Source organism: Sminthopsis crassicaudata, chromosome 3 (genome assembly GCF_048593235.1).
Source record: "Sminthopsis crassicaudata isolate SCR6 chromosome 3, ASM4859323v1, whole genome shotgun sequence".
NCBI lineage: Eukaryota > Metazoa > Chordata > Mammalia > Dasyuromorphia > Dasyuridae > Sminthopsis > Sminthopsis crassicaudata.
The window spans coordinates 75,227,996-75,253,040 of record NC_133619.1 but is presented as its reverse complement, the minus strand read 5'-3'; the positions used below and the strand labels follow the sequence as shown (position 1 = coordinate 75,253,040).

The 25,045-nt window shown below is 34.5% G+C and overlaps 1 protein-coding gene across 3 annotated transcripts in view; it reads right to left on the bottom strand.

The window, feature by feature from the left end:
* Nucleotides 1-25,045, bottom strand: part of PLEKHM3 (pleckstrin homology domain containing M3) — a 179,002-nt gene that overhangs the window by 106,752 nt on the left and 47,205 nt on the right. For all 3 annotated transcript variants that reach the window (XM_074298892.1, XM_074298891.1, XM_074298893.1), the window contains exon 4: nucleotides 9,468-9,613. In XM_074298892.1, the coding sequence (XP_074154993.1) occupies nucleotides 9,468-9,613 (146 nt within the window). The remainder of the gene's footprint in view (nucleotides 1-9,467; nucleotides 9,614-25,045) is intronic.

The window sequence follows — 25,045 nt, the reverse complement described above, 5'->3', positions numbered from 1 at the left end:
TTAAATAATGAAAATTTAATATAATTGGTTCCCTTTGTAATCCTATGTATTTTATTTTATAAACTTTATAACTTTATTTTTAGGAGTCCATAAGTTTCGTGAGACTACCAAAGGGATCCAGGACCCCAAAAAGGTTAAAAAAGCCTCTGTTTTAAGTAAATATTCTCTTTAATTGATGGTGAATAATATTCATTCAGGATTATAGATTTAGAACTAGAAAGGACCTTGGAGTTCATCAAGTGCGTTATATAGAAAAGAAAACTGAGATACAGAAAAGGGATTTGCTCAGAGCCACAGTTATTAAAGACCATAAGTGCTTCCTAATAGGAGACTTGAACCTGGATTGTTCTGACTCCAAATTCAGTATGCTTATTTTAATGCATATGCTTTTGGAATTTTTTGCGACCAGAAAGATCAGAGTAAAAAACATTTAGAAACACTAGTTCATGTTAACATTTTTAGTTTAAATTATAGGGAAGTACATATCATTAAAAAAAAAATCCAGAAAAATTGATTTATATAACTTTTTTCTGTACAGAAAATACAAACAAACTTGGCTGCCTTTAAAAGGTTCCAGACTACTGTTAAACTAATTAGGATTGAGAAGAAACAGGCCTTAACAAATTAGTGCCATGCTTCTGGCCTGAACATCACACATAAGAAGTGTACACATAAAAAGCAAAAACAAAAACAAAACAAAACAAAAGACTGATTTGACTATTTTCTCAAATAGTCTGAGATTTATACTCTTGAAATTCCTACCCATACATTTACTGTTTTTTGAGGACATCCTCAAAACAAACCCAGCTTGGAGCATGATGAATATACTGGTTAACCTGAGAAGCTTGAGTCTTTCTCCTCTCCTCCAAAACTTTTCAGAACTCCATTCCCCCCAGTTTATCTTGACTTGTAAACAGACACAGAAGACTCTATGGAAGCTTATCTTTTTGATACTATCTTTTCATATCACTACTCCTACTTCCTTCCCCTAAGTTAGTTACATTATAAAACATCCTCTGCCCAAGCTCATATTAGCCAAAGTTTATTAAAGTATCCCAACAAAATAATATTTTGCTGCATATAAATTAAGTACAATGGTCCCTTTAGATCCTGAATGGAATTAGGCAGTTCAGACCCAATTTTGTCATCAGCTACTTCATTAGCAAAACAGGAATAACAAGACTTAGAACAAATTCCCTTTAAAATTCAATGCTGTAATTTGCTTCATATAACATGAAAAATTCCTAGTTCAAGAGTATATGAAGAATAGGTAATAGAGCACAGGATTTATGATTAGAAGAACTGTTGTTATTTTTGTAGGAAAGGAAGAGGAAGTCATTGGAGACAGGCAGATCAAGTCTGAACAGTTTTCTACTACTTCTATATTAAATGATGCTTAAATGACTTAGAGAGGGAGAAAAGAAATGCTCTGGGGAGAATATGTTCCTTAGGAAAATGGTTTTATAGTCACTACAGTTATCTATTTTGTAAACCAGAAGCTCAATCCAATTTGAACTACAGACCTTAGAAAACAGATAAAAGTACTGCTTTTAAAATAACTAGGAATAAATGCTGTAGGAGGTCAAAAAAGGAAACAGGAAGATAAGATATTCCTGCCAAGCTATTAATTCAATATTCAAAATGGATATGTAGGTAGTCACGTACTTGCTATTAAGAAAAGCAAGGCTGCAAACAAACCTCATACAAAGATACTTGGTCTGGGAACTTGTGTCTCACTAAATTGATCTTCATAGTTAGTAGCATTAAATTAAATTCTTGTAGGAGAACAATGAAAGAAGTAAATGGAATTTAGATATGCCTAATGCCAGTGAGAGATGATCAAAATGAAATCAACTAGCTTCATACCTGCCCTTTAAGATCTTAAAAAGATCTTAAAAGATCTCACTGCTTTCTTACTTACCAATATTTTGATAAAGGTAATTTATTTCATGTACCATAACTTGTCTGAGTCCATTTGATCCTTCTAATTTGTTTTTTACCTGTCCATTAACTTTTTTTTAGGTATACAAAATTTTATTCCACTTAATTACCTTTAAGAACATGACATTTATATAAAAACTTTTCACTATGAACAACTCTTAAGTAGTTTACATAAAAAGATTGACAGGTCTACTATCCTTTTCTCGAGAGTCTGGGAGAGTCAAGGGTCTTGGTGTCTATTACCTACTGAGTAAATTTTCATTTGATAAGCATTAAAAGAAAAATCTCTGTGTTAGATAAAAATAGTGAAATCTTGGAATTGACTGGAGGGAACACTTATGGAACACAATACAGAGAGGTGAGTATCTGGAATGAAATAAGGTGAGCCCAGTGTCTTGTTTGAAAGGTGTACAAGGCATTCAGAAAACAAAACATCTTTGCCGTCCTTTCCTTTCTGAGTTGAAACTGAAAACTATGAGGCAGCTGGCTAGGTATTGCAGTGGTTCGAAAGCTGGGCCTGAAGTCAGGAAGATCTGAATTCAAATCCAACTGCAGACAGTTATTTTCTATGTAACACTAGTCAAGTCTCTTCACCTCTGCTTGTTTCAATATCCTCTATTATAAAATATTATAACATCCCCTACCTTGCATTATAGGGTCGTTGTGAACATCAAATGAGCAAAGTGTTTACCACAGTGCCTGGCACACAGGAGGAGCTATATTATATAAATGCTGATTTCTTTTCCTTCCCTGGTATTCTCTGACTCCACAGATAATAATTTCAGTATCAGATGAGAGGGAGACACCTGGGTAGATACATTTGAAGGTAAGATTGTAGGTAAAAGGACAAAGTAATTTCACATCTTTCCTATCACTTTATAACACAGAAATGACCACAAGATCTGACCACCTCTCTCCCTACCTCTACCCCTCTACCCATGGTATCAGTAATTTAGAAAATCACAAATTAATATTATATATGTTTTATTTATTTTATTAGACATTTTCCAATTGGATCAGGCAGCACTAAGGAGTTTTTGGCCTGCTGGCAGAGTTTGATGCCTCTGTTCTACACTGCCCAGGTATGGGTTAGCCTATTTAGACTATCTCTCTTGAGTTTCCTTTCTACTCTGAGGTGTCCTAATAGTCTAGAATCCAAAGATAAAAGAGATATTGAAAACATATACCAATCAACTCCTGAAAGAGACCTCTAAATAAAAACTCCCAGGAATATTCTAGTCAAGTTCTAGAGCTCCCAGGTCAAGGAAAAAAATATCACAAGCAGTCAAAAAGAAACAATTCAAATATTGTGGAGTTACAATAAAGATCACAAAAGATTTAGTAGTTTCCACATTAAAAGACTGGAGGGCTTGGGCTATAATATTCCAGAAGGCAAAGGACCTAGGATTACAAGCAAGAATAACTTCTCTAGCAAATCCTCCAGAGGAATCTTTCAGGAGAAAAAAAGATATTAGATGAAATAGAGGATTTTCAAGCATTCCTAATTTAAAAAACTAGAGTTGAATAGAAAATATAACTTTCAATACAAGAATCAAAAGAAAAATACTTTTTTTTTAAAGTAAAAGAGAAAGAATAAGACAATCAATGAGGTTAAAATTTTACATTACCATGTGGGAAAAGGATACTTGTAACTCCTAAAAACTTTTTATCATTATTAGGGCAGTTAGAAGAAGTATACACAGACAGAAGGTACAGGTATAAGATAATTATGTACATAAACAGGGAAAAAATAGGATAGAGGGAAATATACAATAATCATCACAACTGTGAATGGGAATGGGGTGAATTCACCTATAGAAAGAAAGAGAATAGCAGATTGGATTAAAAGCCAGAATCTAGTAAAATTTTGTTTATAGGAAACACTCTTGAACCCCAAAGACACACAGAGCAAAGGTAAGAAGCACAATTGTTATGTTCCAGCTAAATTAAAAAAAAACAAGGGTAGTAATCATGAACTCAGACAGAATAAAAGCAAAAAGTAGACTTAACTAAATTAGGTAAGCAGAGAAGTGATACTTTGCTTTGTATCACAAGTATATATGCACCCAACAGTATAACACCCAAATTCTTTCTTTTTTCCCCTGAGTCAACTGGGCTTAAGTGACTTGCCCAGGGTCACACAACTAGGAAATGTTAAGTGTCTAAGGCCACATTTGAACTTAGGTCCTCCTGACTTCAGAGCTATACTCTATCCATTGCACCATCTAGCTGTCCCTAGCACTCAAATTCTTAAAGGAAAAGCTAAATGAGTTATAAGAAGAAATAAGAAAACTATACTACTGGGGATCTCAGAATGAGACAGATCTAATCATAAAACATAAAAAAGTTAAGTGAATGAATACAATTTTAGAAAAGATAAATGACAGAAAACTGAATGAGAATAGAAAGGAGTATATCCTTTTCTCTGTACATGGCACCTTCACAAAAACTGACCATGTTTCAGGCATTAAAAATTTCGCAACCAAATGCAGAAAAGCAGAAATTAAATGCATCCTTCATACATCTTACTGTAATAAATATTACAATCAATAAAAGTCTATAGTAACATAAATTAAAATCCTAGAGAATGTAAAATCCTAGAGAACTAGAAAAAATATCAAAATTCATCTGAAAAAATAAAAGGACAGGTCAGGAGATGTGGTTTAGCAATACCAGATGTCAAGCTGTATTACAAAGTGGTAATCACCAACACAATCTGGTACTGGTTAAGAAATAGAGTGGTGGATCAGTGACACAGATTACGTATACCATACACAGCAGTAAATGACCATGATAATCTAGTGTTTGACAAACCCAAAGGTCCAAGCTTTAGGGACAAGAATTCACTATTTGACAAAAACTTCTGGGGAAAGTAGAAAGTAGTTTGGTAGAAACAAGGTGTCGACTAACTTCTCATACCATGCCATAGATCAAAATGGACATATGACTTAGGCATAAAAAGTGATATTATAAGCTAATTAGAAAAGTATGAACTATTTTATCTGTCAGATTTATGGATAATGGAAAAACTTATGACCAAAGAAGAGATAAAACATTATAGAATGTAAAATGGATAATTTTGATAATATTAAATGAAAAAGTTTTTGCACAAACAAAACCAATACAGCTAAAATTAAAGGTACACAGGAAACTTGGAAATTTTTTTCCCTAAATTTCTCTGAAAAAGACCTTGTATCTCAAATAGAAAGACACTTGAGAAAAGTTTATAAAAATATAAGTCATTCGCCAGATGATAGTCAAAGGAAATGAACAAAAAGTTTTTAGAAAAAGAAATCAAAGCTATCTAGTCATATGAAAAAATGTTCTAAATCACTACTGATTAGAAAAATGCAAATTAAAACCACTCTGGGTGCCACCTCATATTTATCAGAATGGCTAACAAAACAGAAAAAGAGAACACTGAACACAGTAACAATATTGTATGTTGATCAACTGTGATGACTTAGCTATTCTTAGCAATACAATGTTTCAAAACAGTTCTGAAAGACTTATGAATAAAAAAGCTAACCACTTTCAAAGAAAGAACTGAGATCTGCAGATTGAAGCATACTTTTAAACCTTCTTTTAATTATTCTTGTTTTGGTTTGTTTCCTTTTTGCAACATGACTAATATGGAAATGTTTTGTATGACAATATATGTATAATTTATAACAAACTGCTTGCCTTTTCAAAAAGTGGAAGAGGGAGAAAAGAAGGGACAGAATTTGGAATTCAAAATTTTTTTTAAAGTATGTTAAATTTTTTGTTTATGTGTAATTGAGAAAATACAAAAAATAAATGGGGAAAAAAATCACTGCGATTCATTATTTTCAGTTAATATACCAATGAAAGAATGTTGGTGATGAGATAGATATTTCCTAACTTTTATTTTTTTAATTAACAAGCATTTATTTTCTCTCCCATCTTACCTCAATTGAAAACAAACAAACAAAAAAGAAGTAATAACAAAGCCCTTGTATCAAATATGCATAGTTAAATAAAATAAATTCCCACACTGGCCATTTCCAAAAATATGACTCATTCTACATTGATTCCATCACCTCTTGGGAGATAAGTAGCATGATTCATCATTGGTCCTCTGGGATCATGATCGAACAAAATTCTTAAGACTTTCAAAATTTATTATATTGTTCTGGAATAAATTATATTATTCACTTTGTTCTGCTCACTTTGCTCTCTATCATTTCATATAAGCCTTACCAAGTTTTTCTGAAATTGTCCATTTCAAAATGTCTTACAGGATAATAGTATTACATCACCTTCAGGGATCATAATTTGCTCAGCCATTCCTTAACTGATGGGCACCCACCTAATTTCCAATTCTTACCACTACAAAAAGAGCAGCAATACATATTTTTCTATATATGGGTTTTTTTTTCCCTCTTTCTTTATTCTTTGGAATATAGGTCTAGAATTGGTACCACTAAGTCAAAGGGTAGGGATACTCTGATAACTTTTTCAGGATAGTTCCAAATTGCTTTCTAGAATGTTTGTACCAATTCACAGCTTCAATAATATATTAATGTGTCTGCTTTTCCATAGTCCCTCAGACACTTAATTTTCTTTTTTTTGGTCAACTTTGCTAATCTGACAGATATGAGGTAGAACTGCAGAAGTGAATTATCATGCATTTCTCTATCACTATTTTGAAGCATTTTTCATTTGGTCGACAACTTTGAAACTGTTTTTATAGAATTTTGATCATTTATTGATAGAGGAATTGCTCTTATTCTTATAAATTTGAATCTATTCTTTGTATACCTTGAAAATGAGACTTCTGTCAGAGAAATTTACTACAAAGATTTGTTTCCCAGATAATTGTTTTTATCTTAATTTTAAATGACTTGGTTTTGTTTGTAAAATAAATAAATAAATAAATGGCATCATGTAATAAAAATTATCTTTTATAGTTTGAAATCTTTTCTGTTCTTTTTTTGGTTATTTACTCTTACCTACTCCATAGATCTAAAGGCAATATCTTCCTTGCTCCTTTTAATTTGTTTATGATGTGACCTTTTAATCTAATAAATATAATTTCCCTTTGAAGGATTTATACGTTACGTTATTTCGCGCATCTAAGTTAAGTACTGATATTAATTCATTTTTTATATTTCCTTTAAGAATAATCTAGTTTCCCTGTTTTATCTTTTTAATCAAGTCTAATTTTGCTTTTGCTTTTTTATGAGTTCACGTACTTTTTTTAAAAGTTCAACTTGAAGTATATTTTGTTTCAATCCCTTATTTTAACTCTGAATCTTCCCGTGTCAAGTTTATCCTTGAAAAATATCATATTATTGGATTTTGCTTTCTGATACGTTCTATCTATTGGAAGAATGTTATTGCTGAGTCTATCTTATTCATTTTGACAGGTGTTGTCACTAATTTTATATTCTTCCCAACACACTACTCACATACATTTTTCCCTCTTTTTGCTTTCCTCTCTCAAAGAGCAAGTAATATGCAGATTTATCTCCATTCTCCTAACCCTTTTTCAATTCACTTTTACCAGATACTAATTCTTCACCTTTATTTTGTTTAAACTCATTTATGATCTACCTTCAAAGGCTAGAATTTATTTTGCTTATAAGTAATCCCTTCCTAAGTCTAATCTTTCTCTTATTTCTGCTTTTTTACACATTTCAGAATTTCTACCCAGGTCTGTTTTTCTTGAGGCATATCTGCAATTCCTCTATTTCATTAAAGATCCATTTTCCTACTTGGTCTAGTATTCTTCCTTGGTCTTGCTATAAGACACCATGATCAATGGATTCATACAGGAAGTAGATCACTGTTAGGTATATTAGTTACAAAACTGCTGTGTAACAGTGATGCCCTGCGAGCTGGTGGAGTGTTTACACCTCCTGCCTTCTCCCTGTAAAACTTTGTCTCCTTCCTCTTTCAGACATCACTTTGAGATTCTAGCCCTACATCTTAGATGCCTCTCTTCAGCTGTTTTATATACATCTGCCTAGCAAAACCATAAGATCTTAAGGATAAGGTCGGTTTTTTACTTTCCTATCCCCAAAGCCCAGGTCAGCACCTTATTGTACATTTAAAAAATTGCTGAGATAACTGTATAAATATGTATACATATATTGGATCTAACATGTATTTCAACATGTTTAACATGTATTAGACTACCTACCAGATAGGGAAAGGTGGGGAAAATTTGAAACAAAAGGCTTGGCAAGGGTCAATGTTGGAATTACCCCTTGCATATGCTTTGTAAATAAATAAATAAAAAATAAAAATAAAAATAAAATAAAATAAATTGCTGAACTAGGACTCCAAGTGGTTCTCTGTGCCTCTACCTTTAAGCTCTTGCCTTTCTAAATTCGAACCTGTAGTGCTGTTGCTGATGAGTTATGTCTGACTATCTGTAATTCTGCAGATTACATTGACCATGAGGTTTTCTTGGAAAGAATACTGGAGTCATTTACTATTTTTTTTCCAATGGATTAAGGCAAACAAAGGTTAAGTGACTTGCCAGGATCATACACTTAGTAGGTGTTGGATTTAAAGTCAAGTCTTCCCGACTTTGGGCCCAGCTTTCTACCCACTAAGCTAGCTAGCAGCCTTCTAGGCAGACAAGACAGATATTCCAGGCCTGGGCCTCTACAGGCTGACCCTTTGAAATGCCTCAAATCTGTGTGCTGGGTGGCTGTTCTCCAGAAACCTGAGTTTTAAGGAATAACAGAGTACTAGTACATTAAAAATGATCCAACATTCATTCATTGGTTCAAATTAACCAGGACCTCTTTGCCACAAAATACAGAAATCTAGTTTGAAACTTCTGGCTCCAGGATCGTGGGCCTCGCATCCAAATGGGGGATTACATCTTTCCCCCCAGATTAACTTTATGGGAGAGGCTGCCAAGAAGTAAGGAAATGCTCAAACCTATCAAACAAAGAGATGGAAGGATATGGCCAGGACAGTGAAATTCTTTTAGATTAAATGGAAGAAAGATCAAGAGAAAATACTTTGTTTTGCAGACTCTTTATCAGCTACAGGTGTTTATTCTGATACTTTGATTTGACCAGTTTGATTTCAAAAAGACTCCCTTTTAAGATATAAAAATACTCTGTATTTATACAGGAGCTTACTTTCAAAGATCACTGGCATGTTCATATGTACAATATATCATTTTTCTCTTTTTAATTATATGATGCTGGAGATGCTAACATCTTAGGGAAAAAAAAAAAAAAAAAAAAAGCTATCTCTACCAGCATTCTGTTTTGCCATTTGCAATTAATTGGAAGACTTTATGAGTGAAAATAAATTGCAGATATAATTTTTGTGAGCAAATTGGTACATAAAACTACAACATGCCTGAAGTCTGGCTGTAGAAAGTTAAATTGGGAACAGATTTTTAGAAAGCATTAAAAAAGATTCCATAGATTTTGAATATTGAATTGGGCTTACATATATTCACATATTATTATCCATTTTGTATTGTACTAATATTGAATTTACCATAAGAAATTTTCAATTTTAGTTAAAACTACCTTATATTTTGAAATATCCCAGTTGTGAACTATCCGTGCTGGGATAAGAAAATGGTCATCCACATGACAGCTACTGCAGTAATACCATCCACTATAACTGCACACCTTGGCTTTTCCATTGGACAGACCTATGGATCGCTGACAGCCTGTTGGAGGAAAAAAAAAAAAAAAGGAAACATTGTATGTTTATTACTACCATCATTATAATATCTCAGAAATTGGCACAGCAAAGTATAGTAGAAAAACCTCAATTCAAATCCTGGCCCTGCTACTTATTAGCTAAGTAGCTAAGTGACTTAGCTTTTCAGGGTCCTAGTTTCTTCATTTGTAAAAGTATAGCTGATAATTTCACAAACAAAAGAACTAGTCTGACATTTCTGCATACCCAATAACTGAGAGTTGAAGAAATGCTTGAAGCAACTTCAAGCAACTTGAAGCCCAGCTATTTGACAAATTTAGCACATTAGGACTAACTTCATTGCTATCTAGCAGAACAATGCCAAAAAAAACCCCTGCCTCTTTTAGTCCATATATTGATGAAGTGACCAAATCTGTCAGAAGAGAAAACTGTACTTCTGTAAGTATATAGGAAATAGATAAAAAATTAAAAAAAATAATTTCTCCAGGGTAGAAGTAGAAAATCAATAGCTAGGGAATTAAAAAAGACTTCATGTAAAAAGTGAAACATCAACAGAGTTTTGAACTAAATAACAGATTAGGAGAGGTAGGAAGGAGGAAATATATGCTAGGCATGGAACATGTACAGAAAAGCATGGAGATAGGACTGTTGTGTATGAGGAACAAGAAAAGCCAGGTGTGATGGATTTTAGAAACATTATAAAGTTTTTAAAAAATTTTTCACCTTTCCAATTTATTGTTTATTTATTTGTAGCATTCTTAAAACATTTTTTTGAGTTCTATATTCTCTCCCTCCCTCTAGTCTCTTCCCAACTCATTGAGAAGATAGGCAATATGATATTTAATGTACATGTGAAACAATGCAAAACATTTCTATATTAGCCATGTTATTGAAAAAAGCAAGAAAAATAAAGGGAAAAAATTATACTTCAGTTTTTATTGAGTTCATCAGTTCTCTCTCTGGTAGTAGATAATATTTTTCTGGAGGTAAATAGTATTTTTCAACAGTCCTTTGGAATTTTCTTAAATCTTGATCAGAATAATTAAATCTTTCACAGTTGATTACTGTTACAGTATTTCTGTTACCATGTACAATCTTACAGTGTTTTGATTCTGTTCACTTTACTCTGCCTCAATTAAAAAAAAAAGTATGTGTGCATATGTGTGTGTATGTGTATATATATATATATATATATACATATATATGTATATATAAATAACAGATATATGTGTATATGTTTATATATATGTGTACATGGGTGTGTGTCTTCCCAAGTTTTTCTGAAACCTTCCTCTTGTTTCTTATAGCATAATAATATTCTATCACAACCATAACCACAACTTCTTCAGCCAAGTTTATAAGTTTTTAAAAGTTAAGCAAGGAATTTTCATTGTAAAAGCAATAGGGAACATTCTTGGAGTTTCTGGAGCTAGGGGACTGGCAGGGAAGAAGATTTTAGTCCCAATGTGGAAGAGACTTGAAGAATAGAGACTGGAAGGAAACAATCCAGGCAAGAGAGGTGATGAGGGCCTGAATTCTAAGGGTCAGAATGGGAACTGTGAATAGAGAGAAAGAGTCAGGGGGAGAGATTTTGTGATATAGAAATAGCTAGATTTGGCAACTTATTGGAAATGTGGGCTAAGGAATGCCATACAAGAATTTGTTAAATAAAATAAAAGATGTTTGGCCTAGGGAAGAACAGATACATTTAACAGGCATCCCATTCTTTCCACTTACATTTCTAGATTCGTTACCCATAATTCTATGCACATTCTATGATCTAGCCAAACATTCCATCTCCTGTGTCTTTTCTTTTTACCCAGAGTTTTACCCGTGCCTGGAATAATCCCCCCCCCCTTCATCTCCCCCACTAGGATCCCTAGCATTGTCTGAATTAGACTGGAAGGCCACTAAGGTCCCAATTTTGAGATTCTATAATCTCTGAAATCAATCTGTTGATTTTAATCGCCAAAGAAGAGATTATCCACAATCTTAAAGAGCACTTGTGTTGGTGTGGCCCTATATGTAGGACCATACTCATCTGGTACTTGGTCCCATAAAGTAAAATGCTTCCACAGAGTAGTTTTTTTGTTTTTTTTTTGTTTTTTTTTTTTGTTTTTTTTGTTTTTTTGTTTTTTAGAAATATCCATTACATATATATGTGTATATGTGGGGTAGAGAATATATAAACACCTATATACAAACAAATATAGGATAACCTGAAAATGATCAATAGGTGTTGATATATATAGGGTGTACATATGTGTTTATACAGATATATGTATATGTGTGGGTGGGTATGAATACATACATACATACACATCCATGCTTAACTACAACCTGCTTGGAGGAAATGAGGGAAGAATGAAAGGGGGGGAAAATAAAGTAAAAAGTACACAGCAGAGAACAAAAGAATAACATAAAAAAAAAGCAAAGAAAAGATGGGAAGTCATGCATATAATCTCTTCTATTATTATATATGTTTTCTTGAAAGATAATTTTATTGTTACATATTTTGAATCCTCTCATTATTCTGGGCACATGACAATATTTAGTTATTTTCCTCCTTTTCTGTCTTTCTTTTTCTACTTTTTTAAAAAAATTTTCTTAGTTTAAAATAACTATTTTCTAAAAGAGCTCCATGAAAGAAAAAAAAAAAAATCAACAGAATGAAGGTACTCAAATTAAAGTAGATCAGGAAAAGATTCCTATAGGAGGTGAAATTTTGGCTAGGACTTAAAAGGAAGCCAAGGAAACTGGGAGGAGGTAAGGAGGGAGAGCAGTGTCCTAGGCATTGGAGACAATCAATGAAAATGCCCAAATGAGGGAGATACAGTGTATTTTGAAAGAACAGGAAGAGGGCCTTAAAGTATATGGAAGTGGGAAGGTGTAAGGTGTGAAAATATTGCAATGGCAGGGGAAGAGAAGATTATGAAGAGTTTTAAAAATCATGGGATTTTATATCTGATTCTGAAGGTGATAGGAAACCACTGGGGTTTACTAAATAGAGGGTACTGATGGTGGTGGTAGTGGTTGGGGGAAGAAGAAGAGAGAAAGACATTAAGAAAACTAAAGAGAAGACTATTATAATAGTATAAGGGTGAAATGATGAGAACCTGCATGAGGGCAGTGGCAGTGTCAAAACAGAGAAGGGGGCAATGTACAACAGTAAAATTGGCAGGCCTTGACAACAGGTTGGATTTGGGAGATGAGAATTAGGAGTCAAGGATGACAGCAAGGTTGTGAATCTGGGTGACTGAAAGGACGGTGGTATCCTTGATAGTAATAGGGAAGAGGGGAGGGCTTGAGAGTGAATAGATGGAATAAGGAGTTCAGTTTGGGACATATTGGGTTTAAGATGTCTATGGGACATCCAATCTGAGATGTTCAATAGGCAGGTAAAGACTGGAGACTGGGAGAGAGATTAGGGCTAGACAAGTAGATTAAAAAATTGTCAACAACTGAATCTATCAGAAGTGATGAGATCATCAAATAAAACAGTGCAAAGGAAAGAGAGAAGAGGCCCAGAGCAGAATCCTGTGGGATGCCCAATTTTATCAGGTATGTCCTTGTTAAAGAGTCAGAAAAGAAGATTGAAAAGAAACAGTAAGACAAGTGGGAGCAGCTGGACAGAGGTATGTAACAAAAGCCCAGAAAGAAAAGATTATCAAGAGGAAAAAGGTAATCAACCATGTCAAAGGTGGCAGATGTCAAGAAGAATGGGGATTGAGAAAAGGTCATTAGGTCTGATAATTAAAGGATTAATAATTTTAAAGGGAGCACTTTGAATATAATATTATGTTAAGAAATAATGAGTATTTACAAAGGGTAAAGTAGAAGGACTCGCATTATCTGATGCAAAGTGAAATAAGAAGAACCAGGGAAATTACATACAGGATTGCAGCAACACGAATGGAAAGAACCAACACCACAAAACCATTGAAACTCTATGTTGTGAAATTCTAAAAAGAACAAGTTAGGTTCTAAAGAAAAAATATGAAAAGATACTTCCTCTAGCTCCTTGGCAAAACCTGGGGAGCCATAGTTGTGCAATACTGCATAAGACATAGGACATAGGAAACATAGGATCAATGTGTTTGATATATTTTACTGTGTTTTTTTTTCTTAAAATATTTCTTTCCTTTTTAAAAAATTATTTATTAAAGGGGCAGCTAGGACCCGAGTTCAAATCTGGTCTCAGACTTAACACTTCCTAGCTGTGTGACCCTGGGCAAATCACTTAACCCCAGCCTCAGGGAAAAAAAAAAATATATTTATTAAAATTGGTTTAGGAAAGGAAGGTGTAGTGTAGGAATAAATGTAGTCAACTGTAAAAACAAAGTTATCATTAAAATTAATGTTAGAAAAAAGAAAGACTTTTGATATTGTTATTGTCTAATCTTTTACCTTCATTCTTGGGATGACACCAATCTGTAGAATTAGAATTATTTCTAGGATATCAATGAGACTGTTGGACATTATAGCATACTCAACACTTTTAAAAACTTTCAAGACTTTAAACAAGTTTGTTTGTGTTGTATTGTTTGTGTGTTTGTGTTGTATTGCTCACAATTTCTCATGATCAATGACCTAATATTAAATTCTGGGCTTCCAAGAAAAACAAAGTTTCTCTTGTCCTCTGTTAAGTACAGGAGATTTCCAAGAAAGAGGAGCCCTTTCCATGTTTGCAGGAGCAAGCTGAGTCACATTTACAGGTAGTTATATCTACCATGGATCATTTCAAAGAAAGCATTTTTGATGTTGTTCACAGTCTATTTTTGGGACTCATACTGCTAGTTCAGAATAAATTAAAAACCCTATACATAAATCCAAATAGCTTTAGCATTGTCTAGTAGCTCTGTCTTATATCTTATCATTGGGTTCAATTATCATCAATGCAAATGCTCCCAGATATATATCTAGTCCTATGTTTTCTCTCAAGCTACAGTTATGCATCATCAATTGTGTTTTGGAACATCTCAAACTGAATATTGTAAATGCACTTCAAACTGAACATTTTAGAAATAGAAATCATTACTTCTCCCTTAAACTCTTTTTTTCCTAATATGGGAAGGTACCACCATCCTTGTAGTCACTCTGGTTTGTAAACTTATTATCATCCTATACATCTCATTGGTTCTCATCCCACATATTCAATCTGTTGCAAAACAGATACAATATCTCTTTTAGAGCATCCCTTCTCTCTACCTACACAGCTATGACTCTTTAAAATCTTTAGCCTAGACTACAGCTTCTTAAGCTTTTTCCACTTGTGACAATTGCCCTAGAAATTTTATGGGATCTCCTCCCCAGGTAATTAAATAGGTACACAAATCATATATTTACAGGTAATAAATCATGACTTTGTAACACCTACATTCATTTTTGAGACCCCATATGAGGTCATGAACCACAGTTTAAAAAGGTGGGGCCTATATCATTGCAGAAGTCTTCTAAATAATATCCCTGATACGATTTTCCCCACATCATCCCCCTTTCCACTCAGTTTCCAAAGTGATTTTCTTGAATAGTAGGTCTATGTCGCTTCCCTCCCACCTTCCAATCCTCTGTGTTTTCCCACTCCAATATGGTGGCTTCTTACTACTTTCAGAATCAAATATAGTCCTCTGCTTGGTTTTCAAATTCTTCACAAACTTTCCAGAATGAAACTCTTCTTTAATTCTCATTACACTTTATTCTCATTCATGAACTCTACACTCCATCTTCATGAGACTCTTTACAATTCCTCAAATACCATGTTACATGTCCTAACTTCAAGCCTTTGCAACAGCTGTCCATCATGCCTGGAATGCTCTCTTTTCCCTTCTGCTTCTCAGCTTTCCTGGCTTCCTTGAAGACTAAGCTCAAATCCAATCTTTTCCTGATTGGCTTCCCCTATTGTTTATGCCTTCCTTCAGAGATGACTTTCTATTTCATATATATATATACACACACATACATATATACATATATATATATATATGTATACACATACACACACGTGTGTGTGCATATATATGTATATATATATATATATATATAATTCATTCATAATTATTCCTATGTTGCCTCCCTCCCTAGAATGTAAGCTCCTCAAGGGCAGGGACAATGTTCTTGCATTTCTTTGTAGTCTGGGTTCTTAGCATAGTTCCTGGCACAGAATGAGCACTTTAATAAATGCTTGCTGACTAACTATATAGCTTGTTTATTTCCCACATTTTGTACTAGTAGTGGTGGGGGTAGGGAAGAAAGAAAAGATAGGATGATTAGAAATGAGTTATGGGCTTAATGTAGATACAGTTAGATTAAACATAGTACATGCTTGAAAATAAATAAGCACTTCTTAAATGAACTACAAAATTCCCTCTCTTTATAATATAAGAGTATGTAAAACAATTCTGTGTAAGATTTTAAAATCTGGGATTTTCCCATGCCTTAGTGAAGTTTTCCAGCTTAGAATTAAAAATTTTGTGTATTCTTAATAATGACTACGATAACAACATTATGAGGAAAAAAGCACAACATAGAAAAGACAAATAATGAATTTATATTTAGCTATAAGTTATATCTTTGTTCAGTTTCAATCAGAGAAGATTTTTTTACAATGTTTACAAAATGAAATACATTTTATAGTGAAAAACAATTTTTACATTGTATTAAAGCTAAAATATTCTCCACAATCTTATTTAAAAACTTTTCTGAGAAGGCATCATTCATAAGAACAAAAAACTCCTTCAGAAGAGAATGTATTGATGGCCTTTTAAAAAAAAGCTTCCCACCCCACTTCAAACCTTTAACAATCATATTCAGAAGTATCCACAGGCCTCCCAGATATACTACAGAAAAATACTGAAAAAAAAATATTCATTTAACCAAAATTCAAGTTAGTGTTGGTACATTCCACTTCCTAGTGTTCTACTACTAAAGGTAACTAAGGGAATTTGTTGAGGCCTTTGTTTAGGCTGATCATTCTACACGTGACATCACATCCTCCAATGTAATACCCGTTATTCTGCTAACAAGTGTAGCTGGTTAGCTCAGACAGCTAAAAGCAAAATGGCAGAACAAAAGGTTTTTGGGTGTGTTAGCTAGATATACTATTCCACAGCCAGACTAAAGCCATCACTCTGCTCCCTGACTTGCAACTGTAACGTGGCCTAAGGGAGAAGTGGTCAGCAAGTAGGTCTGGCACAAAGCCATCTCCACTACTGGAAGAACAGTGTAATCTGCATACCATACTAACTTTGCCTCTGCCCCCTTCTTTTCTCCAGTTCTAAACCACCCAGAAGGCAGGAGCATTAAAAATAAGGAATAAACTAGCTAAGGAGAACAGAAAGAAGGAAAAAGAGTAGGAATGGGGAAGGAGAGTAGAAGTGTTCTCAACTGCTCAGAAGAAATGGAAACACTTATAATAATATTAATGCATCTAGCACTAACATAGTGCCAGTTCTGTGTTGATTATGTCTCATTTAATTCTCACAACAATCCTGAAAGATAAGTACTATTGTTATCATCCCAATTTTACAATTGAGGAAACTTAGGCAAACATGTTACATGATGTGTCCAGTCATACAGCTAGTAAGTACCTTAGACTAAATTTGAAGTCAGATTTCCTTGATTCTAGCCAGATGTAGGGTTTTGGGGTTTTTTTGTATTTTTTTAATACCATATCACCTGGCTACTGTAGTGAGAAAAAGATAACTGAAATATTGAGTTCTAGTTATTGCCTACTCACCATTTGCAATAATGTGAAGGGAAGAGTTCTAAAGGCCATGGAAGGGAAAACTTGTTGAATTTGAAAAGTTTTCAATTACAGATTTAGAGCTAAAAAGGTCCTTAGAAATCATCTAATACAACTATCTCATTTTACAAATAAGGAACCTGAAGCAACAGTAACTTCTTACTCTTCCTTACATAAAATATTCAAAAGACCTTCTCTGTGACTTTGCACAGACTCTCCTCCTTTCCCCAGTATATCCTGTAAAACTGGAATGTCTGTCTTCCTTCCTTCCTACCTGAAATAGGAAGAGGTGCAAGACCTTGTATTTGTCAGATTTCAGAACAGGAGCTACAGATGGAGGCAATTATGAAGGGAGGCGGAAGAGAAACTCAGGAGGAACAGAGCTGAGTTAGACATGGATGAAAGTAGGGAGTGACAGCAAGAGAAATAGTGATTGATGAATCATGTGGCTTAATAGAAGAGGAGGAGGCAGGAAATTGCTGGTCATACAATGAATATGTGTATAGTACCATTTGACTGAGATTCCCACCTTCAAGAGTCCTATTAAAGAGAAGAAAGGAAGGCTTTGGCATCTGTGTCTACAAGTAGTCTATCAGTGTCTATCTACAAGTCTGTCAGATACAAATAGGTATCTGACAGAATTCATATTCAATTCCTACTTCATCCCCAAATTGATTGGGAATAACATAAAGGGAATAAAGATTCCCTTTATATAGAATTAGTTATTAGGACTGATGACATTCTATTCCAGCACAATATCACACTGACATGCAACATGGCATCTGACTGTTTGTCCTGTGTAGGGCCTGGAGGTAAGAAGTCTGAAGCTTTGGTTAGACTTATTAAATTTGAAATCTCTTTCTTTTTCTGACTTCACTTCTGTTAGACTGCTTCCTCTCCCACTTGCTCAAGCTGGTTTTCCATGTTTGAAACTTTGATATTATCTTTCACTCTTTCCTCATCAATCATTATTCACATTGTCCTACCAATTCTACCCTCATAATCTCTCTCATATCCATCCCAATTTCTCTTTTCCTATTGCTATTACCCTGGTATAAACCCTCATTTTCATCCTCTGGGATTATTTACTAATCTATCACAGATCTTTTTAGCTCTTGTAACTCCTCACTCCAATCCAATTTTCATGCATCTTTCATATGCAAAAAATCCAGTCACGTCCCTCTTCTATTTAAAATCATTCATTGGTTTTATATTGTCTATCAGGTAAAATCCAAACTTCTTGGCTAGCATTTGAAGTCTTTACCCTCAAATGTCATCCTCTTGGCCTTATCTCAAACCATTCCTCTCTATAAATTTTATGTTCTCAGAAAACCATACATTACTTCTTGACTTCCCACTTTAATTCCTTTCCTCTATGCAAAGTACTAGGTATCATCAAAATGAGATTTGCTAGGAGTTTCATTTTTATAAATCATTTTATAATCACTGTGAAAGGATCTCTATCAATGTTCTGATTCCCTTTCTCAATCATCCCCTTGTACCATGAATTTGTCTAGTTTTAAAAGTGAAAAAGGTATCCCTGAGGATCTAATTTACCCTTTTACTTCCTTTGATACAGTTTCCCAGTAACCTCTGCCTATCCTGACACATGGCTTTCTATAGTCACCTAAGTGCAGAAAAAAGACCACCCATGTGCAGTGTGAATCCTTCAAACTAAGATGTTCTAAGACCAAGAATAAACACTTTGGAGGGCGTGGTCCTGCTGACCAGACATATTTCTATATGGAGGGAGAAGCCACTTCTACCTTAGTTAAGTACAACTGTTTTCCTACTGAATATTTAACTTATGAACTTAAAAGAAAAGTATTCTTTATGATGTTGTAATGCCCCCACCCTCAACAACGCTTATTAAGGGCATATCTAGCTTATAAATCCTAGTTTAAATGACATCTCTGAAAGTCTTCCCCTCCCAGATTGATTCTTTTGGGAAGTCAAAATAGGTCATATGTTGCCTCAATTCTTACCTACCTTTATTCACTATTGCCTCAGACACTCAAATCTAGGAAAGACCTAGTTTAAAAAAAGACCAGTGTTTCTCACTACGTGCAGTCATACAAACTCTAACTCTAAGTCTTACAACTGAAGATGATTCTGGAAGAGAGCATAAAGCTGATAACTTAGCATAGCACTCCCTCACTTAAATCCAATTCACTTGCAAATCAAGACTTCACCCTCCAGAAGGAATGATGGGCTACAACTACTAACATCATCTTTCCCCCATACGAATTGTAAAACACTTAAGTCTACATCTCTCCTATGAATTCATCATATGCCATAAATTGATACACAAACATGTGCTAAATCTTCCTACTAAACAATCTGTGAGTTCCATGAGGGCATGGAGTATCTCTAGGGCTTTTCTATTAAGGCTAAAATTTCTTTTTGTTAACTATTCACTCACTTACCAGTGCCTCATTCTGTTGCAAGATTGAACCTGAATTCACAGAGCGGGTCAGGTCCACCCCTGACAATCATGGAGCACCCACAAGAGACTAGCTTTGATAGTTCTATTAAAAAGCCTTGAGAAATGCAAAGATTTTAAATCCTAATTTAAATGTCATCACTATGAAACTTCAATGGCCCTCTACTCATTGGTGTTCTTTCTCCTTCATAAACTGCAGAACACTTGGTTTATATACCTCTCCTATAAATTTATCATGCATCATAAAATTATCTACAAACTTGTGCTAAATTCACTTACTGGGTAGATTTTGAATTCCAAGAAGAGGGACTGTATTTTATTTAATCTTTGTATCTTTCCCAAGATTTAGGACAGTGCTTTGCACATGGAAGATATTTAATTTGTTTGCTCAAACTGAAGTCAAATGACTAATCTATTATCACAAAAATCACAAGGAAAAGGAACAAAAGATTGTAAAGGACTAAAACTGAGCAGATGCACTTAACCTAGATAACCTAGCACTTAAGGCTAATTACCAATTGGACAATACTCTATTAACATGTTTGAAGGATGACCCTACTCATCTCAGTGCTGGCTTGTTCTGTGGGTGTGAACAGAGAAGGGAGGAGAGACCAGAGAGTGAAATAGGAGAAGCAGAATCATTCTTTGGTGGTGGAGCGAGAGAAAGGAGGTGTGGAGATTCCTATTATCTAATCCCCTGACAGCGACCCCAAAAGACCAAGAATAAAGACTTTAGCTTATCCTGACTCTGGCTGATTCTATGATATTCAGGGTCACAACAGAAGATGTCAAGGCTCAGTAGTTCAGTGTTCAAAACAAAACTGAAGATACATTTGAAAGAAAATTGCTCCTGGTTTGGTTGGCACATATTGAAATTAATACCAGAAAACATTTGAAGAATATATCTGGGCATTTGCTATGGCAGTCACCATCTTTAGGAACATAGAAAAGTAAAGGTTTCTGCTATGAAAAAGAAAACATCACTGTATAATCTCCACTTAAGCCAAGGTGGATGCACCGAACTAAAAATGTTTGCTTTTTATATTCTAGTATGGCAAATGTCATCCCCAAATTATAAATATGTTTTATCTTTTATCTCATCAGTATTGAGCTAATACTCCCAAAGAAAGTTGATTTTTTTTTTAAAAAGCATGATCTTGAATTCTAGATCATAAGATAGCAGCTGAGATACTTTCCCTAGTCCCCACTCCAAAAACTTCCCAAAAAGGATGAATTATATTCCAGATGTATAACTATTATAAATGAATCCACAGACCAGAGAAAGAGAAAAAGCTCATACAAAAGAAAATCCTTAAGAATTAAAGCAAGAAAAGTATAATCTTTCAACATTTACCCGGAATATTTCCCCTACCAACTTTCATACTTCTAGCAAAGATGCAAAAACTACTAGTGGATTTATGCCTGAAGCCCCTATAAGAATTCCTGCTCATTGCAGAAATTTAGTTAATATATCTCAGTCCCTGCTTAACACCCCCCTCCCATCCTCACAAAAAGTCAGAATCACTGATTCTTCCCAGCCATGTGAGAAACTGGTGGAATTAGCATGCTACCTTCTGCATATGTCAGTTTCTAGGTTAGGAACCCCTAAAGTTGCAAAGACTTTGTATAAGATAACCTTTATTCCCTTTCTTAAGTATGCAAAAAGTGACAAGTGCTGATTTACTCAATGTAGAGAAAAAAATTAGAAAAACAAAGGAGATATTTGTGTCATGTACTAGTGTGGATAGCTGCATTGGGCCTGAAGAAAAGGAGATTGAAATCCAGTTAGCATTTGTTCTATATATAGTTAGGACAAGGACCAATGCCAGTGAAATTTATATCTTCCAAAGTAGAAGGCTAAGGAAGCTTTGCAGCCTAGCCTTTAGGAGGTGCCCAACAGCAAATGGAAGAGAAGTCTGAAAGTGAATGACAGAGGAATATAAGGGAAAAAAAGAGATTTTAAAAGCAGAAAATTTCATAAATATCTAGAATACAAACATATAAACCAACAGAGAGGATCCAAATATTAGAAGAGAAGATGAGCAATAAACCCTAAAAAAGATTATGAAGCTTTCTTAAACAACATGAGACAAAAGAAAGTGAACATCAATGCTTGATGAATCCTGTGGAATCCTAAGACAATATGGAATAAGAAATTCTGGAACCATTTAAAAAAGAAATGATTCATAAGAAAAATTGAGAATGAGTGTCTTATCAGAATTTGTAGTTCCTAAGCAGAAATTAAAAATAAAATAAAATAAAATAACAACAACATCAATTAGCAGGCTTTCTAAAAAAACAAAAACAAAAACAAAAAACAAAAAAACAAAAAACCCCCAAATCTATAGCTAAGAATTTCCCAAAAGAAGTTAATCTGGAATACAAAAATACTAAAGGGGAAGAAAATCTGGCAAATGCAAAAGGCAACAATATTAAAAGAACACATTTATATATGACAAAGGCATTGACCTTAAAAATAGTATACACAAAGACAAGTTATGGATCACAGATCTCTCAGAAGAATATGAAAAATCAAAACCCTCAATTTCTCATGCAAGAAACAATAAAAGGGAAATTGCCTAGTACTTCTGAATATAGAAAACAAAGAAATCTGCAGGTTTCCTTGCAGAAGAAACAGCAATAACAAAGCAAATACCTTGCAGATCAAACTCCAAGATACAGAGGCTAAAATTAATAACTCCAATGGAAGTAGCTAGGAGAAAAACACTCAAATATAGAGAAAAAGGAAATCTGAATAACATAATATTATCCTTTACTCTCTAGAAACCAAAAAAATGGGATGGAATATTATAATTTAAAAAAAAAAAAATCAAAGAAGTTCATCCCAATGGAAGAGTCTGAAAACCTGAGCCTAATCATCAAAGGAAAAAAAAATGTTTTTAAAAGGAGGCATCTGAAGCCTTCCTGAAGGGGAAAACATGCAACCACATTATCAATTTTCAAAAACACCTAAATAGGAGAAACATAAATGTAAAAAAATACAATTACTAAGGAAAAATAAATAAAAAAATAAATTACTCCATGTTTTGATGTCATTTATTTTTTTAAAGAGGTAAGAGAAAACAAAGAAAGCCTATGGAGTAATTAAAAAGTGCACAAGTACTTTCTAGTTGTGCACATTCACCCACCTACTAACCATATTGACTGATTTGGTTGATCCATTTTGTAGTTCAGTTGATTCAGACATGCCTGACTCTGTGAGACCCATTTGAGATGTTCTTGGAATGGTTTGCCATTTCCTGCCCTAGCTCGCTCCATGAAGGAAGAAAACAGAATTGTTGACTTGTCCAGGATCACACACTAGGAAGTATCTGAGGCCAGACTTGAGTCTTCCTGACCCCAAGTCACTAGTACCCTATCCACACTGCACCACCCTGCTGCCGGGGTGCCTATGGACATAACAACTCATCATGGCAAATTTGAGCTTACTCTCTTCTGCCCTTTACCTTTAACCTCTTTAGTGTTCCCTGTTCCAGCTGAGGGCTCTCTCCTGGTCACTCAGGACCAGTCTTTGGTGCTGTCCTTGGATTCTCGCCATCACTCATCTGCCTCGGCCCATCTGTCACAAGTCCTCCTCCCTTACCTTTGTAACTTCCCCCTCATCTGTCTAATGCTGAGGGCGTGCCGAGGCAGGCCTTCATTACTGGGCACCTGGACCATGCAATAGCCTGGTCTCCTGGTCACATATCTCTCCCCCACCAGTCCATCTTCTACTTGGCTGTCCAAGGATGGATCAGACTAGAATAAAACCCTACTTGACAAACTTCAGCAGCTTCTGGTCACCTTCAGGATCAAATATAAAATCTTTTGCTTGTCTTTTAAAGCCCCACTTTCTAGTCTTCTTTCTTCTTTCATACTCTGTATCTACTGATGATGACCTCTTTGCTGTTCCTTGCAGCAGACACTTGATTCTGACTCTTTTTTCTGTGGGTCCTCCATGTCTGGAAGTCTCTTCCTCCTCTTTGCTCCTCCTACATTCCCTGAAATCTAGAGTAAAATCCCACCTTGTTGCAAGAAGCTTTCCTCAGCATCATTTTCTCCTGTATAAATCTTATTTTTACATACAAAGGTGTTGTATGCTATCTCCCGTATTAGACTGTGAATTCCTTAACAGCAGGGATTGCTTTTTCCCTATCCTTGTATTCCTAACAATTAACAGTGCTTGTTGGCACATAGTAAATGCTTAATAATATCAGGTGATTGACAGGGAGTTAAAGGCAAAATTCTAAGAACCAGGCTACGTGAAGGTAGAGGAACAGAACTAAAGCATCACGAACTAAACACTACAACACTTCCTCTTACAGGTGAAGAAAGGTATTTTGTAGATAAAACTACAAAGTGGGTCAATGGGTTCATAACTGAGGAGAGAAGAGTTGATAAGCGTATCAACTTAGACTGTGGATGAATGAATAGTGAAGCAACAGTGGAACCTATTATGTCTCCTGGAAAGAACAGGGGCACTAGAAGAGGCAACAGAAGAGAAGAATTAGATTAAAGGAATGAAAGGGGTCTCAACCTAGTGTGGAAAAGAGATCTCCACTGAAGACCATTTCAAATGGACAAGAAGTTTATAGTTGTAATGAACATGGGGGGCCTCATGACAGATTTATTTCTCTCAAATACTTTTGCCCTCTCTTTCATACTGCCATTCATTTAACTACTTTTTAAAAACCTGTATTTATCATCCACACATCTATTCTGTATATATATATATATATATATATATATATATGTCCTTGTTTCTCCCATTAGAATATTAGTTCCTTTGTCCAATTATTCCGGAAAACAATTTGGAACTATGATCAAAGGGCTATAAATCTGTGCAGATCTTTTGAGCTAGGAATATCACTATTAGGTCTATTTCCACAAAAAGAATTTAGAAAGAAAAAAAAAAGGAAAAGGACTTGTGTACAAAAATATTTATAGTAGTTCTTCTTGTGGCAGTAAAGAATTGGAAATTGAGAAGATGCCCATCATTTGGGGAATAGCTGAATAAGCTGTGATAATATGATTGTGGTGGAATATTACTGTTCTATAAGAAATGATGGGGATGGTTTCAGAAAAACTTGAGAAGATTCATATGAACTGATGAAAAGTGAAATGTGCAGAACCAGGAGAACATTGTATACAGTAATAGCAATGTTATAATGATAATCAACCCCTGAAAGACTTGACTATGCTAAACAATATAATGAAACAAAATAATTCCAAAGGACTCATGAAGAAAAATGCCA